Here is a 17,035-nt window from a genome sequence, read left to right on the forward strand (position 1 = left end):
TATTTTGTTAATTACACTTCCAGGGCCTCCAAACAAATTATTTTTAAAAAGAGGAAGAGGCAGTGTGAGGGCTGCTGCACAGTTAGCAGAGCCACGATCCAGGCGGCAGCGCACATTCCAAGCTCTCTGCCACAGCCCCCCCCCCCCACCCCCGCCTGCCAGCCAGAGGCGGCCTGAGCCCAGCCCATCGCCCCAACAGTAGTGCCATGACCCGGTGGAACGCCTACCTCAACAACCTCACAGCAGATGGGACCTCTCAGGATGCGGCCATGTGGGCCATCAGGACTTGCCCTCTGTCTGGGCTGCCATCTCCTGGAAAACCTTCATCAACATCACGCCAGCTGAGGTTGTGGTTCTAGTTGGCAAAGATCGGGTCAAGTGTTTTTTTCTGAATGGGCTGACAGTTGGGGATCAGAAATGACCTGTGATCTGGGACTCACTGCTGCAGGATGGGGAATGTATCATGTATATTCTTCATACCAAGAGCATCTGTGGACCCCCACCCCCCCCACCTTCACCATCATTATTACCATGACTGCCAAGATGCTAGTCCTGCTGATGGGCAAAAAAGGTGTCCATGGTGGTATGATCAACAAGAAATGTTATGCAATAATCTCCCACCTTCAGTTCCCAGTACTGACCTTGCCTTTCCCTTCCCAACCCCCCCGCCCCTCCACACACACACTGCTTCTGAACTCCTCTCCTTTCCATATACATACATACACCATGTTTATTTGGGGGGGGCGTTACCCCACACCCCTTATTACTTCCCAAAGCACACGGGCTGAGGGCCAGGGCTGGATAGGCAGACACCTTTTCCAACCCCACCTGTGTGTGGTTGGAAAACTTTTTTTTTTTTCTGAATAAAAAAGTTTCCACTAAAAAAAGACAGCCAGAATTTGTTTCTTTTCCTTGCAAACAGAGATTGCTAAGTGACATAGATGGGCTGAATCTAACAAGGTGACATTATATAGAGGGGATAGTTGAATGGGCCTAAAAGTGGGTCCACAACCACCTGTACGTGGGCCAGATGGTGGAAATGGAGCCAGGCAGGAGCAGAATGTGAGGTGAGAACGTGGGGCTCTCAGGAACAAGACAACAGGAGCCAGCAAGGCAGTGAAAGTGCCCTTTCTAGCCCAGTTATGGCTTCATTCATGGGGCCTGTGCCCCATTTGGGCAAGCCAGGTTATACTCACGTGGTGTCCCGTGGAATGCTCAGGAAGGCCACCACGGGGAGAATCTGGAAATCCCACCAATGGGGAGGAAATTGGAGGAGCAGAGTTGTTCAACCTTTAGTGGAGAAGGCTTGCTGCCTTAAAATGTTGCTTTCTCAGTCATCTGACAGTTATTCCTGGCACTTAAGTCACTGCTAGGTAAGGCAAGGCATATTCTCCTTCAGAGAACTAGCAGTCTGATCCCCCAATGGGGGAAGGACAGGGCTCTGTGATAGTGTGTGCTCCAGGTGGGGAATGGGCTGCCTGGAGGAGGGGGTACCTAAGGGGAGTCAAAAGGATGTATAGGCCCTAACTGGTTTGGCTCAGTGGATAGAGTATCGGCCTGTGGTCTGAAGGGTCCCAGGTTTGATTCCGGTCAAGGGCATGTACCCAGTAGGGGTTGTGTAGGAGGCAGCTGATCGATGTTTCTCTCTCATTGATGTTTCTAACTCTCTATCCCTCTCCCTTCCTCTCTGTAAAAAATCAATAAAATATAAATTTTTTAAAAAGGATGTATAGGAAGGAATTACTCTAGCACATTGGTAGGTTAGGTAGGCATGGGATTGGGGCCTTCTAGGCAAGGACAGTAGCAGGTGCCAGGGCTCTATGGGGGAGGGGGGGGCATACTGTCTTGGATGGAATGGGGAATGAGTGTGAGGGAGCTGGCACCAGATCACAAACACAGATGTTATGCCAAGGGAACCTTTGGAGGTTTTTAAGTAGAAAAGTGACAAAATGAGATTTGCATTTTTAAAAGATCACTATGGGTAAAGATTTGGTAGCAGAAGGAGACTAGAACATATAAGACAAGTTAGTTAGTTGGAATAGTCTGAGAAGGAAAGGGGTCTGGGCTGGTGGGTGACAGTGGGGACAGGGAAGGAGTTGAGGGGAGGGTAACTGGGGTGGTAGAATAAGGAGGAGAGGAAAAGAAGAGGTTACAGAGAACGTCATTCACCAGGGAAGACATTTAGTGGTGAAAGTGGCAGCTGGTCTTCCAAAGAGCCATCCTGGCCGTGGCAACAGAACCTTGGGCTGCCAAATGCCACTTCCTCAGGACAGCCAGACTGTGTCTGGTTTTCAGAGACTGGTGCACAGTAACCAAACCCATAAGGGACTGCCTCAAAGTTCCAAATACCACTGTGTTAACTCCCAGTAGAGAATCAAACTTGAAAAAAATCAAAACAGATCTTTCCAGAGGGACCAGACTACATGTGCCAGTCAACAGGCGCCTCTACCCAGGCATCAAGGGCCCTGAGGCTGGAAGGGTCATCAGAAGTTGCCACAGGAGACGGAACGAAGGTGTGTGGGTGGGTGTGTGGGGAGACGTAAGGCCATTCATGACGACCATGAGCTAATTTCGGGCAAGGACTATTGCCCACTGATGTATCCACCTTGCCTGAGTGAATGTTTTCTGTGGCACCTAGAAAACCCAGGTGTCCAGACCAACCATCACTGCAGCCTAGCACTGGAGGGGGGCCCGACTAAAAGACACTGCCTGATGCTACTCTCATTGTCACCCCTGAGCCGTGTCAGCCACAGGGAGCTCCCGCAGGGCCCCCCTCCCTTATTTGATCTAGAGAAATTAAAAATGAATACTTGCCAAGACAGGCTTTTGTAGTATAATTTAAACATTTACATGTAACAAATTAACACATTTTATTTGTGCTATTTCACTGTGCTATTCACAGGATAATTACATGGGCCTGCCTTTCCCATGGTTCAGAAAGACCTTATCCATTTCTCCTCTGTTCTGGTAACTCCTTTCATCATCTCATGCTTCAAAATTCAGTTCCTTGTGCTGGCTGGTGTGACTCAGTTGGTTGAACATTGTCCCATGCACGGAACGATTACTGGTTTGATTCCTGGTCAGGGCACATACCTGGGTTGTTGGTTTGATCTCCAGTCATAGTGTGTACAGTGAGCAACTGATTGATGTTCCTCTCTCAAGTCAATGTTTCTCTCTCTCTCTCTCTCTCTCTCTCTCTCTCTCATTAATAAAAACATATTTAAAAAAAGTTCAGCTCCTCTGCTGTGAATTTTTCTTTGATTTCCTCTCGCGGATACTCTGAACTGATGGAAGCGACTGTATACTTTTATTATTGTAAGTTTGGGTTTGTGGTGCTGTTTCCCACTGGCCTGGGAACTCCTTGAGGAAGGGATTGTGTAAACCGTTGTCTGTAACCCCAGCTCCTGGTAAGCAGTAGATGCTAAATGAATGGATGGAGGGACCGAGAGATGAGAAGGCCCTATCAAAAGCAGTGTTTAAACTGAGAGCAAGGGTAGGAGCCCCAAGACAGACAGTGGTTGGGAGAATCTCCCCTTTGGGGTATGTGGTTGGGGAGCTGCATCTCCTTGTGCTGGCTGGTGTGACTCAGTTGGCTGAACATTGTCCCACGCACGGAAAGGTTACTGGTTTGATTCCTGGTCAGGGCACATATCTGGGTTGCTGGTTTGATCTCCAGTCATAGTGTGTACAGTGAGCAACTGGCTTCTTTGGATTCTGGACAGCATTTTTCTCTAAGGCTCCCCTGGCCCTCTCTAAGGCTCTGTCTGACCCTCACTTTAGACAGCATTGCTTCTTTGTTTTTTATTGATGCCGCGTTTTTTGTGGTTTTGGGGTTTTTTTTGGTTAATCCTCGCCTGAGGATATTTTTTCCATTGATTTTTAGGAAGAGTGGAAGACAGAGGGAAAGACAGGGAGAAACATCCATGTAAGAGAAACACATCGATTGGTTGCCTCCTGCATGAGCCCTGACCAGGGCCCAGGCCAGGGAGGAGCCTGCAAACGAGGTTATCTGCCCTTGACTGGAATCAAACCCGGGATCCTTTGGTCTGCAGCCCAATGCTCTATCCACTGAGCCAAACCAGCTAGGGCCAGCATCCCTTCTTTGTAGTGAAATTTCTCTCCACCTTCAAGCTCAGCTCAACCGCAACCTGGACACGCCACAAAAAGCTCAAAACCACTTACATTTTCTCACTTGATGCTACCAGCACCTTTTGGGTAGATATTATTACTTCATTTTTCACAGACAAGGAAACAGAAGCCAGAAATGATTTCATAGCTGAGAAAACTGAGGCCAGAAAGGGACTTGGCTAAAGTCTCGCAGTGAGATGGATATAATCACAGCTTCTACTTTGGCACTATGAACCCCTTTAGTTGTGACATGAATGCTGCTTTGACTTTCAGAGTTGGCCTGTGAGAAGTGACAACGCAAGACAGAAAGTGGCTTTCCCTCCTGCTCTCTCCTCCCTTCCTCTTCATGTCGCTAAACACCATCAGCAGTTTAGAAGACGTAATTGGCCACTTGTGGGGAGGAAGCACAGGCTTTGGGTGTAAGCTGTTGCCAGATTGCCGTTTCAATGAGGAAGCCACGTGCAATCACGTCTCTCACAGAGGTTGTGCAGAAACTGGGGAGTGAAGAAACCACTACAGCTTCCGGGCACTTCCCAAAGCTTCTCAAGAAAACTTACTGAGCACATATCCCAGGTAGGACAGCACTGTCATTACTGCCAATACTTTTCATTCCTGAGCCCATGGCTGACATAACCAAGGGATCCAGGACTCCTTTCTACCAGGCCAGAGAAATAGCCCATCTCAATGCAGCAATCCAGGCAACTGCAATCAATTAACTGGAGTTGGTGCATGCCATCAAACCTATTTAATATTTCATGTTATTGCATGCCAGCCCTGCTGCTAGGAGATGCAGAGGTGAATAAAATATCATCTCTGCCCTCAAATCCGGAGGTAGAATATGGACATGGGTTGGGAGGAGACAAACCTGTAAACACATATTTATAACCAGGTTAAGTACAAATGTATGGGGTTAAATGTATGAACACAGTATGGTGAAACACATATGATGCAATAACTAATTCTGCCTAGAAGTATGACACAGAGGTGGGTCTTGAAGAATGAATAGGAACTGAATAGGCCAAGCAAGGTGGGAAGGGTATTCCTGGCAAAGGGACTAATATATACTAATCTTGGGATCCAGGAAACTGGGACAGGTATGAGGAGATAGCCTATACTCAGAGTGGGAAGGACCATTTTCCTGCATCTCTCTAAAACCATAGATACATCATCATAAGGTATGGTGAGGATTGAATAAGATAATGTGTGGAATGACCTTATATAGTGCCTGGTAATAAAGTCAGCTCTTACTGATATCTCCAGAATACTAAGGGGCATGAAATTGATCTTCAGTTGAGTCAGAATAGGTGTGAACTAGAGGAACATCATCTGACTTAAAACATTTTTATATGCTCCATGATAAAAAGACAAGTTTATATTAGAAGAGTTGGAAATATATATATACCAGAGGTGCACTCGGGGTGGAGGGGGGGTCCCCTCAGCCCGGCCTGCGCCCTCTCGCAGTCTGGGAGCCCATCAGTCAGATATCCTTAGCACTGCCACGGAGGCAGGAGAAGCTCCTGACACTGCCACTGCACTGGCCAGCCATGAGCCCGGCTTCTGGTTGAGTGGTGCTCCCCCTGTAGGAGCACACTGATCACCAGAGGGCAGCTCCTGCACTGAGCGTCTGCCCCCTGGTGGTCAGTGCATGTCATAGCAACCAGTCGTTCCTCTGTTCAGCCAATTTGCATATTAGCCTTTTATTATATAAGACTAGAGGCCCGGTGCACAAAAATTTGTGCACTCGGGGGGGGGGGTGAGGAGGGGTCCCTCAGCCTGGCCTGTGCCCTCTCGCAGTCTGGGACCCCTCGGGAGATAACGACCTGCTGGCTTAGGCCTGCTCCCGGGTGGCAGAGGGCAGGCCCAATCCCTAGGTGCAGCCCCTGGTCGGGCTCAGAGCAGGGCCGATTGGGGAGTTGGGGCGCCGCCCCCTGTCATGCACAGAGCAGGGTGGATTGGGAGGTTGCGATGCCACCCTCAGTCATGCTCAGGGTAGGGCCAATTGGGGGGTTGGTGCACCGCCCTCTGTCACACTCAAGGCAGGGTTGATAGGGAGGTTGTGGTGCCACCCCCTGTCACGCACAGAGCAGGGCTGATCAGGGGGTTGGGGAGCTCCCCCTTGTCACGCACAGAGCAGGGCCGATGGGGAGGTTATGGCTCTACCCCATCACACACAGAGCAGGGCCTGGGGTGTGGGGGGTGGGGCGCTGCCTTCTATCACCCACAGAGCAGGGCCGATCAGGGGGTTGGGGCGCCTCCACTGTCACACTCAGGGCAGGGCCGATGGGGAGGTTATGGCTCTACCCCATCACACACAGAGCAGGGCCGATCAGGGGGTTGGGGCGCTGCCCCCTGTCACACACAGAGCAGGGCCGATCAGGGGGTTGGGGCACCACACCCTGTCACACACAGAGCCGCAGAACGATCAGGGGGTTGGGGAGCTCCCCCTATCAGGCACAGAGCAGGGCTGATCAGGGGGTTGGGGCGCCTTCCCCTCTCACAAACAGAGCAGGGCGGATAGGGAGGTTGTGGCTCCGCCCCCTGTCACACACAGAGCCGCAGGGCAATCAGGGGGTTTGGGCGCTGCCCCCTGTCACACTGATCTGGGTGCCGGGAGGCCTCTCGGCTCCGCTGATCCCGGTGCTGGGAGGCATATTACCCTTTTACTATATAGGATAGAGGCCTGGTGCATGGGTGGGGGCTGGCTGGTTTGCCCTGAAGGGTGTCCTGGATCAGGGTGGGGGTCCCCACTGGGGTGCCTGGCCAGTCTGGGTGAGGGGCTGAGGGCTGTTTTCAGGCTGGCGAGTGACTGAAGCTCCCAACCGCTCCTTTTTTTCTTTTTTTTTTATTCTGGGCATGCTTTAGCTCTCAGGCTTGGCTCCAGCTCTTAGGCCTCCGCTGCTGAAAGCAGGTTTCAAACAATGTTGTGATCCTGCTGGCTGAAGCCCGACGGACTAAAGCAGGTTTCTGGGGTTTTGTTTAGCTTCTATATTTGTAACATAGTTGCTTAGAGTTGCAGCTCAGAGGCCGGCAGCGGCAGGCGGGGAACGTTGGAGTCCTCCGTCACTGAAGCAAGCAAGCCTCATGTTTGCTTTAAGCTGCCTGGCTGCCTGCGGCCATCTTGGCTGGCAGTTAATTTGCATATCTCCCTGATTAGCCAATGGGAAGGGTAGCAGTCGTATGCTAATTACCACGTTTCTCTTTTATTAGATAGGATAATTCTAAGATTTCAGCTGGGTACTCCTCCCTCACTGTAGCTGACCTAACTGGGCCAAACTTTTGTGTAGGTGGTGGAGAGGGGAGGGAGCCAACCCATGGTTCCTCATGTTTCATGTAGAATTTCCTATCTTTAGGAAGACCACAAGGTGGCAAGGGTCCTATGAGGAGCAGGCCACCATTCAGTGCACAGTAAATAGCGAACATCTACTCATTCTGAGCGTGGGACTCTTCCTGGCTCCCGGGAAGTGGAGGATTGTCAAAAAGCCAGCAACAAGGCCACTGGCAGTTGTGGTGGCCAGAAATGGAGCCCCGCCCCCCCGCCCCCAACAATCAGGGCCTGCCTCCAGAAATCCAATCAGCTGCCACGTTGCCACCATCATTCCTGGCTCTGCTCCCCTCAGACCAGGCCCAGCCTCCTGAATTAGCACCCTTGGAGCCCCACAATTCCTTTCCTTACAGCACTTGCCACAGTTGAAATCATACCTGCACTAGTAGGATTCTTTGACGTCTCTCCCTCGCCATTCTAGAAACTACGGGGCCTGTTTCCTTCACTGCTGTGATTCCAGAGGTTCCCCAGCATGGTCCCTGACCCAGACAGGGTACTCAGTAAATGCACTGAATGAGTGAAGAAGGGAGGAAGGCAGATAATACTGTTCTCTTTTACAGGCCATAAAACAGGCCTTCCGGCCCAATTCCTATCACATACAGAGCCACACCCCATAGCCTCCAAGGCCCTCCACCATCTCCTCCTCTTCCACTGTCTCTCCAACGACACCTCAGAACCAGCTTCCGGCCCCCAAACAAGACTAATTTCCCAGGAAAAGATGCTAGGGCAGGAGTGGAGCAAGTGACAGCCTACTAGTAACAACAATAGCACCTACAATGTACCAGACACCGTTCTCCCACAGCAACACTTTGAGGCAGGCTCTTCACCATTTTAAAGGTGAAGAAACTGGGGCACAGGGAGGTACTGGTTTTGTCCAAGATAGTAGCGGAGCCTATGTAACAGAACGGAGTCAGTAAATAGAGCTCCAGGCTGCACCCTAACCCACTCGGAGTTACAGCGCACATCTGCATAGGCAGCAGAAATCCTGTGTTTCACCACTTGGGCCTCGAGGGCCCCACGTCCTCGTTCCCTCTTCTGCGGATGAGGGTCTTTCATAGTGGCTAGTCTATATGGTTATTGGGAGGCGAAAGCACACAGTTTAGTGCAGTGCCCGGCACCCAGTGAACGATCAATAAATGTTAAATGCTGATGTTTTCCTTATTGTTCACCGGGGACTGGAGAGGAGGGCTGCAGGGCAGTATCCTTGTACAGTTTGCAGGTGAGGTCACCTGGGAGCTGGGCGCCCGCCCTCGTCAGCCCAGACAGGGCGGGGCGTGAGTGAGTGGATCTCAGGTCTTGCACACCCGCCCCCTCACCAGACTTTGAGCTGGAGACGCCCGCGCAGGCGCAGAAAGCCGCGTCATCTGCCTCGCGCCAGCTCGAATTGCACGCGCATGGAGCGCCCCGAGCGGAGCGCGAGCTCCGCGGGCGCACCCCGCAGCCGCCCCGCGGCGAAGGTGCTGTTCCGCGGCCCCGTGGGGCCCATCCTCTTCCTTGCCAACTTCGCCTTGGTCCTGCAGGGCCCGCTCACCACGCAGTACCTGTGGCACCGCTTCAGTGCCGACCTCGGCTACAATGGCACCCACGATAGAGGCGGCTGCAGCAACCACAGCGCGAACCCCATCATGCAGGTAGAAGCGGGGAGGTGGCACCGAGCGGGCCCTGAGCTAGCGAGAGGGGACAGACGAGGGGGCGGGGCGGGCGGGAAGGTGGGGCCTCCCAGGCGGTCATGGATATTGGGTGGTCGGCCTGCCCGATTACTGCAGTATGGAGGATGCGTAAAGTTCCTCTAGCTTTAAGAGTTAACAAAAGAGGGCCCAAAAGAAGGAAGGGGAAAGGACGTAGGCCCGTTTTCTATAACCCTCCTTCTAGGGCCAATTTTTGAGAGCTGCACTGAAATTCTCTGGAGTGTAGGGCTCCAAAGAAAGCCCGCATCCCCGCCTCTCCCAGGATGGTGGTAGTTTCAGGGAAGTGGGGGTGGAGGGAGCTCAGAGTGAGGAAGAACGCCCTGGTGAGACTCATGCCCCCACAGGAAGTGGAGACCCTCACCTCTCACTGGACCCTCTACATGAACCTGGGCGGCTTCCTGGTGGGGCTCTTCTCGTCCACCTTGCTGGGCGCTTGGAGTGACTGTGTGGGCCGCCGTCCCCTGCTGGTGCTGGCGTCGCTGGGCCTGCTGCTCCAGGCGCTGGTATCCATCCTTGTGGTGCAGCTGCAGCTCCACGTCGGCTACTTCGTGCTGGGCCGCATCCTTTGTGCCTTCCTGGGCGACTTCAGTGGCCTCCTGGCTGCTGGCTTCGCCTCCGTGGCAGATGTCAGCTCTCACCGCAATCGAACCATCCGCATGGCCCTGCTGGAAGCATGCATCGGGGTGGCGGGGATGGTGGCGAGCCTCATTGGGGGCCACTGGCTCCAGGCCCAGGGTTACGCCAACCCCTTCTGGCTGGCCTTGGCCTTGCTGATATTCATGACTTTCTATGCCGCTTTCTGCTTTGGCGAGACTGTGATGGAGCCAACACCTGCCCGGCTCTTCACGTTCCGTCACCACCGATCCATTGTCCGGCTCTACACGGCTCCGGCCCCGGACAAGTCCAGGAAGCACTTGGCCCTGTACTCACTGGTCATCTTTGTGGTGATCACTGTGCACTTTGGCGCCCAGGACATCCTGACCATCTATGAGCTGAGCAGACCCCTCTGCTGGGACTCCAAGCTGATTGGCTACGGCTCTGCAGCCAGACACCTCCCGTATTTCACCAGCCTGCTGGGCCTGTGGCTTATGCGATTCTGCCTGACGGACACCTGGGTGGCTGAGATTGGCTTGGCCTTTAACATCCTGGGGATGGTGGTCTTTGCGTTCGCTACCATCACACCCCTGATGTTCGCAGGTAATGTGTGTGGGCTCAGGGACAGTTTATCCCAGAGGTGCTGGGTGAAGATTGGGGGACAGCCACTTGCTGGTTTATGCCTTTGGAAACATCGTTATGTTCCTAGCTTGCACTGGAAGACAGACAACTAAGAAACCTCATAAAAATGGCATCTTTTTAAAAATATATATATTTTTATTGATTTCAGAGAGGAAGGGAGAGAGAGAAAGAGAGAGAGAAACATCAATGATGAGAGAGAATCATTGATCAGCTGTCTCCTACACCCCACGCCCCCTCCCCCCCCGCCCTACTAGGGATCAAGCCCACAACTTGGGCATATGCCCTGACTGGGAATCGAACTGTGACCTCCTGGTTCATTGGTCGTTGCTCAACCACTGAGCCGTGCCATCTGGGCTGGCATTTTTGTTATACGTAAAATCTTGAACTTCATTAGCCAAAGTAATTAATCCACATTATCAATCATAAATATTGTTAGTAAGACAGAGCAACGGACAAAAGTATGGCTCATGCACTAATTGCTTCATTCCTTGGCCTCCCATAGCCAATATTCATGATATTCTTAGACAAAGTCCATGCTATTACTGTCTTAATACTCACTTCTCTGATAATCACGGGACCTACCTCAAATATCCTTAGTCAGCTTCTTTGGGTGTTTTTAAAAGAGCCAGCCTTTCATACCACAGTTATCAAGTTCTTGCTTGCGTTAGTTCTTATGTTGGTGGGAGAGGGGCAGCTGGGAATGAGGAAGTTAACTTTCTTAAAGGGACAGATTTATTTTGATAAAGCTCTAAAGTTTAGAGTCTAAACTATGTAGTGTACAAAGTGAGCCATTCAGTAATCACAGATGTATTAACTTGGCTGCTTGCCTGGACAGTGAGGCTGAAGGGGACCCGGCACCTTTCTCTCCTGCCCACAGCATCTCCCATCGATTCGGTGCTGGGCTCAGTGATGATGAAGACGCTGTCATTGCTCTGGGGAGCCTCAGCAGAGTGGGATTTGGGAGCCTGACACCCAAAGGGGCCCTGTGGTGCCTCATCGTATACCCACTCTGAAGGATCTACTATCCAATCGGGCAGCCATTTTCAACCCTTTTCATCTCATGGCACACATAAGCTAATTACTAAAATTCTGCGGCACACCAAAAAATGTATTCTATTTTTTGCCGATCTGACCAAAAAAAAAAAAAGGTATAATTTTGATTCATTCATACTGGATGGCTGTTGTCATTTTTTAATTTGACAGTCTAAGGGAAAATAGGTCATGCCCCTGACTACATAGTCAGGTATTGCATGTTTTAAAAATTCTTGTGGCATCATACCAGTGTGTCGTGGCACACTGGTTGAAAATTGCTGCTCTAGGGGCTTGCAGTTTTACTGAGGAGGCAATAGTCACACAAGGGAAAGAATGGTTGTAAAGGAAATAGCGTACGCCTGTGAGTAACAGAACGCAAAGTGCAAAGGGACTTCCGCTCACTATGTGCTTCCTATGCCACGCTCTTCATGGATATTTTCTGATGTATCCATTTTCTAGGGCTGCTGTAACGAATTACCACAAATTTGGAGGCTTAAAACACAGAAATCTATTCTCTCACAGTTCTGGAGGCAAGAATCCATATCACTGGACCAAAATCAGAGTGTCAGGAGAGCCACATTCCTTTCATAGGTTCTAGGAGGGAATCCGTCCCTCATCCCTTCTGACTGCTGGGGGCTGCCAGCATTCCTTGGCTCCTGGCTGCATCACGGTGGTCTCTGCCTCTGTGATTACATTGCCTCCTCATTTGTGTGCCTTTTTCATTCTGTCCATGTCAGATTATTTAGGGCCCAACTTATCAGGTTGTCATCATCCAGAATCATCTCCTCATCTCAAGATTATTAACTTTATCTCGTTTTCTAAATAAGGCAACGTTTATAGATTCCAGGGATTAGGACCTCATATCTCGAGCCATTTTTCAGCCTCCTAACACTCCAGAATCATCCTGTGGGGAAGGCCTTGTTATCCTTTTACAGATGGGAGTCAGGCCCGGGCCACACAGTGATAACATCAGGTTTTGAACTCAGGACTGCCTCCAAAGTCTGGGCTTGTTTTATGTGCTCTGCCATCTCCCTACTATGTGGGACCACAAGAGGTGTTCTGACAAAAATGCCATTGGGTGGGAATCAGCGTTTATTCATAAAAGAGGTAGCAGGTAGGCCAAAGCTTGAGAAGGGTAGTCTCCATTCCTCCGTAGTCATTGTGTCCTTCTCTATCAAGGAATTTCTTCCTGTGTCTAACCTGAGTCCCATCTGGGGTGGTCTAGGAGCTCTGCTTACATCTTGCTTGGGCACCCCCCTCCCTAACCCCATCTTCCTGGTGTTTGTTTCTCCACAGGGTACGGGCTCCTCTTCCTGTCTTTAGTCATTACACCCATTGTCCGGGCCAAGCTCTCCAAGCTGGTGAGCAAGTCAGAGCAGGGTAAGTGTCATGGTCAACCAGCATCTGGTTCCTTGTGCCCAATGTTCTCAGAACAAATTGCCCAGAGCTGGCAGAGGACCACAGTGCCTTGGGTTTTCAGACCACAGAGTTGGAGTTTACAGTCAGCAGAGCACCATTTTGGTCTTTGGGTGACCCAAACAGGGGATTTGCCCTCTCCAGACCTCAGCTTTTCCATCTGTAAAATGGATGCGGTGATGCCAGCATGCCTGCTTCACTGGGGTCAGAGCGTACAAGCTCAGAGGGCGTGAGCAACTTTGTGGTGTAGGTTTCATTGTCCCTAAGATAAGGAAGCAGAGGCCCAGAGGGTTAAATTGACTTACTCAGGGCCACTCAGTAAGTGGTGGCGCTAGGATGCAAACCCAGGTCTGTTTTTAAGAGCAGCAGGTCTTGGGATCTGGGTTTTAGTCCTGGCTCTGTTACCCACCGGCTATGTGATTTTAGGCAGGTCCCTTTTCCCTCTCTGGGACTGTTTCCTCATTTATGTAAGAGTGTTGTTGTTTTTTTAATGTTTTTATTGATTTTAGAGAGGAAGGGAGAGGGAGAGGGAGAAACAATGATGAGAGAATCTGATCAGGCTGCCTCCTACACGCGTCCTACTGCGGACCAAGCCTGAAAGCTGGGCATGTGCCCTGACCGGTGCACAGGATGATGCTCAGCCAACTGAGCACACTGGCCTGGGCAAGAGAGGTTTGTTCTTGATGACATCTACGGGCCCTTCCAGCTCCGATGGTCTGACAGTTTAATCTCAACTTCCGTTGGATTATTGCTCATTTCACAAAATTTGGGTTCTGCTGGCATAACTATAAAGAAGAGCTTTTCTCTGGCCTCTGGGTCTTCAGACCCCAATCTAGAAACATCTGGCTCATCCACTTCTCCCCATCTGCCCTGGAAGGAGGACGTGGAGCCGTAGATAGCCCACTATCAGTTCTATTGTCCCAGGACCCAGGTGCTTTCACTCATTCACTCAATAAGCTTTTTATCCAGCACTTTCACTCTGCCCAGAGGTGCCAGGGGAACCAGAAAAAAGAACAGCCCTTACTAACTGGCTCCCTCCAGGGGCCAGGCCCTGTGATAGGAGCTTTACATGGGAATTCAGTGTTGCCACCAATCTATGAAGTAGGTAGTATCCTTATGTAACAAAAAGGGTGCAAGAACCCAGAAGGTTAAGCACTTGTTCAGTGACCACACAGCTAATTAGCGTTGGAACTGGGAATTAACCCCACGAGGAACCTCAAGCAGGATATGACTCTGAAGGGGTTAAACCAACAACCATTTTCCTCAGGCTTTTGCTCGAAGATAATCACATGTACTTTGGCTGCATGGATTTAACAACAGCCATTAGTTTCATAGCCCCTGTGTGCCAGGTGCTTTCCATGAATGGCCTCACTGAAACCTTATCACAACACATGACGTAGGCTTTACAGGTGAGGAGGGTGAGACTCCGAGAGATTCAGTGACGAGCCCCAGTTCGCACAGCTGCGAGGCAGTGGTGCCAGGATTTGAACCTACGTCTTCCAGACTCCACAGTGTGATGTTTCTTTCTTCGCAGGTGCTCTCTTTTCTGCTGTGGCCTGTGTGAATGGCCTGGCCATGCTGATGGCCTCCAGCATCTTCAACTCGCTCTACCCAGCCACCCTGAACTTCATGAAGGGGTTTCCCTTCCTCCTGGGAGCTGGCCTCCTCTTCATCCCTGCCATTCTGATTGGGTAACTTAGGACTCTGTCCCAGGCTCCTGGGCTCTTTATCCCAAAGGTTCCCTCTTCCTCCTCCTGCCGACCAGAAATGGCTGCCTGGACCACTTCCTGTGGGTGTTTCAGGCCCAGCCTGACTCTCCCTCTGCAGATGGCTGCCTAATCCTCTGGAGCCACTTCCCGAGGGCAGGACAGGGGGGCAGTAGGGGAAGGGTCAGGCCAACATTGCTTCTTGGCAAGGTTGGTCTCTCCCCTTCGTCCCCCTCCATCCGCATTTTACGGATGGAACTATGGCGACAAATCTGCCAAAGGGAAGCCGGAGAGCCTCCTTGGCTGGTTGTGGCTGGGCCACAGGCTAGCCTGCCCACTGACTTCTGCCCCCATAGCCTTCCGACTCCCTTACCAGAGCCCTCTTCTCAGGACATTGCCTTTCACCTCTCTGTTGGGAGGGGGGATACCTGTACCGGCCCACCCAACAAAGCCTGTGTCGCTTCTTCAGGAGTTGAAGAGGGTTCCCCCATATGTCAAACCTGAACCCTCTCTCTGGTCTCTCGTAGGATTCTTGGAAAGACTGAGCCTCGCTCTGAATTCCAGCAGTTTCCCCAGAGCCCCTGATCTGCCCAGACGTGAGAACAGAGGGCAAGAGGGGCGAACTGAGCACTAACCAGCTGGAAGTATGCCCCTGGGACCCCACCCACAGCAGCAGCAGCAGCTCCCCTCAAAGGCAGTGTTCACCCTGGATAAGGTGGTCAGGCTAGACCAGGGCCCCCACTTCATCCAAAGCTTGCCAGCCTATGACTCGAGGATCTGGAATTGGAACCCAGGCAGTCTGACTCCAGGGCAGGCAGTGGCGGGAGGGACATTTGGAACAGGGGTCTCTGTTCATCCTTTATGCAATTACATAAAACCCTCCAGGGGAGAGAGGAGGTCCTGATGGAGGTGGTGCCTCAGGGACCAGTTGAAGCACAAGGGGTGGCATCTCTGCTTCCAACCCAGACTACACAGCTCACAGTTCATCGTGAGCAGCCACCAGCCACGCCTTAATGATGAATATTTCGAGGGGAGGAAGGGTTGTGGGGATGGAGAGAGCGTGCTACGGACTCAGTGGAATCAAGCCCCTGGCTTAGCAGTGCCAACCATCATAATAAATCAGCACAAACACACTGACATGAATCGTCTGGTACCCAAGGCATTGGGCTGTGGGCCCTTTATTTTCTGTCCCGTCTGCCCCCATGAGTCACACAGCAGCTGCTGGGCTGGGCAGAAGCCCTTGAGCTGCCATGGGATTGGTCCTGGGCGTGGCCAGCCCAGACCTCATCTGACTGCCCATTCTGTTCTCCTGAGCTGCTGGGAGATGAAGGGCTGCCAGACTTGCATCAAGCCAAGCAGGGAGGCTTGGAGCAGAGCCCTGGCCGCTCATTCTGAGGGTTAGATCCGCTCCCTGAAGGCGCCAGTACTGGTCCCCCTGGCAACAACAGCCCAAGCAGAATTAGTTTTTATCACTCAGCCCTGCCAACACCTCCCATCGCCAGGGATTTCAGCCGGACCTTGTGCTGAGACCGTCCCTCAGCCTGGATCTGAGGTTGCAAAGGCAGAATTGGATTTGATATTAAGGTACCACAAGCCCCCAAGCACCCAGATCAGGTGGTACTTGTCTCTTCAAACCAGACTTGGCCACAGGGTCCAGCCCCCTAATGCCATTTCTACCCCATTCTCTCTTACCAGCCCTGCCAGTCAGTTTTCTGGCTGGAAATCACTCAAGTAAAATGGGTGCGTCCTAGGGCAAACCCAGGTCAATGTGGCCTTTACAGCCCAGGCCTGTCTCTAGATTCCCACCTCACTGTCCCCTCTGTCACTGGAAGACTGGAACAAGAAGAGGACAATCCACTGATTGTCCCAGCATGAGGCAGGAGGGGGACGGGGGAGGAAGGCGCTGGGCTGGGCTCAGGCCTGGGCTCTACTCCAGCCACTGCCTGGTTCACGGGTGACCTTGAGCAAGCCCATCTACGAAAGGCTAGATCTGATCATGGTTGGACAGGTTAGGAAACACTGGGTTAGAGGTAATATTCTGAGATCCTTTCTGCCTCATACGTTCTAGGATGAGATGCCTCTCTCCGTGGACCTGGGGGGAAGGATAAATGAGTTGGAGCTGGACTTTTGATCTTTGAGTGTCCCTGAGCAGTTCTCAGTCCCTGGGGAGGCGTGGGATGAGGTGGGGTAGGGACCTAGTTGACTTAGCTCCAACGTGGGGACAGCAGCTACAGTCCAGCCAAGCAGAAAACCCTGGCGCTGCAGACCTGCTTCAGAGCAGGCTTTGGGTGAAAGGCTAATTCTCAGCTCTCTGCTTCAGGGCCAGCCCTGTGAGGCCAGGCCTAGGTGGAAGGTGGGGGCCAAGGTGCCTGCCCTGTCACGGCAGGGAGGCAGTCCCGAGAACACACAGGCCTGGCTGGGGGGAGGGTCATCACTTCAGCTGCTGGCGGGTTTGGGGGGTGGGGAGGCTTGAGCTCTGATTCCCCAGAGAGACAGGAGGGGCAGCA

The 17,035-nt window shown here is 51.9% G+C and overlaps 1 protein-coding gene and 1 pseudogene across 2 annotated transcripts; both read left to right on the forward strand.

The window, feature by feature from the left end:
• Nucleotides 1-70: 70 nt before the first annotated feature.
• Nucleotides 71-4,421, forward strand: LOC132219289 (profilin-1-like; annotated as a pseudogene).
• A 4,388-nt stretch (nt 4,422-8,809) lies between these two features.
• SLC46A1 (solute carrier family 46 member 1) lies at nt 8,810-16,659 on the forward strand. 2 transcript variants are annotated; one of them, XM_059669397.1, is made up of 5 exons: nt 8,810-9,081; nt 9,483-10,335; nt 12,703-12,786; nt 14,357-14,513; nt 15,056-16,659. In XM_059669397.1, the coding sequence occupies exons 1-5, from the start codon at nt 8,845-8,847 to the stop codon at nt 15,111-15,113; spliced, it is 1,389 nt and encodes a 462-aa protein (XP_059525380.1). In that variant the 5' UTR covers nt 8,810-8,844; the 3' UTR covers nt 15,114-16,659. The 2 variants fall into 2 exon arrangements, with proteins under 2 accessions (XP_059525380.1, XP_059525381.1); XM_059669398.1 differs by lacking the exon at nt 12,703-12,786.
• The last annotated feature ends 376 nt before the right edge of the window (nt 16,660-17,035 follow it).

The sequence above is a fragment of the Myotis daubentonii genome, chromosome 16, assembly GCF_963259705.1.
Source record: "Myotis daubentonii chromosome 16, mMyoDau2.1, whole genome shotgun sequence".
Classification (NCBI taxonomy): domain Eukaryota; kingdom Metazoa; phylum Chordata; class Mammalia; order Chiroptera; family Vespertilionidae; genus Myotis; species Myotis daubentonii.

Bases quoted from the DNA above. Each gene is read 5' to 3' on its own strand.
- SLC46A1 (XM_059669397.1), top strand. From the start codon at position 8,845: ATGGAGCGCCCCGAGCGGAGCGCGAGCTCCGCGGGCGCACCCCGCAGC. The intron at 9,082-9,482 runs GTAGAAGCGGGG...ATGCCCCCACAG, and splicing joins GCGCGAACCCCATCATGCAG to GAAGTGGAGACCCTCACCTC. The intron at 12,787-14,356 runs GTAAGTGTCATG...CTTTCTTCGCAG, and splicing joins GGTGAGCAAGTCAGAGCAGG to GTGCTCTCTTTTCTGCTGTG.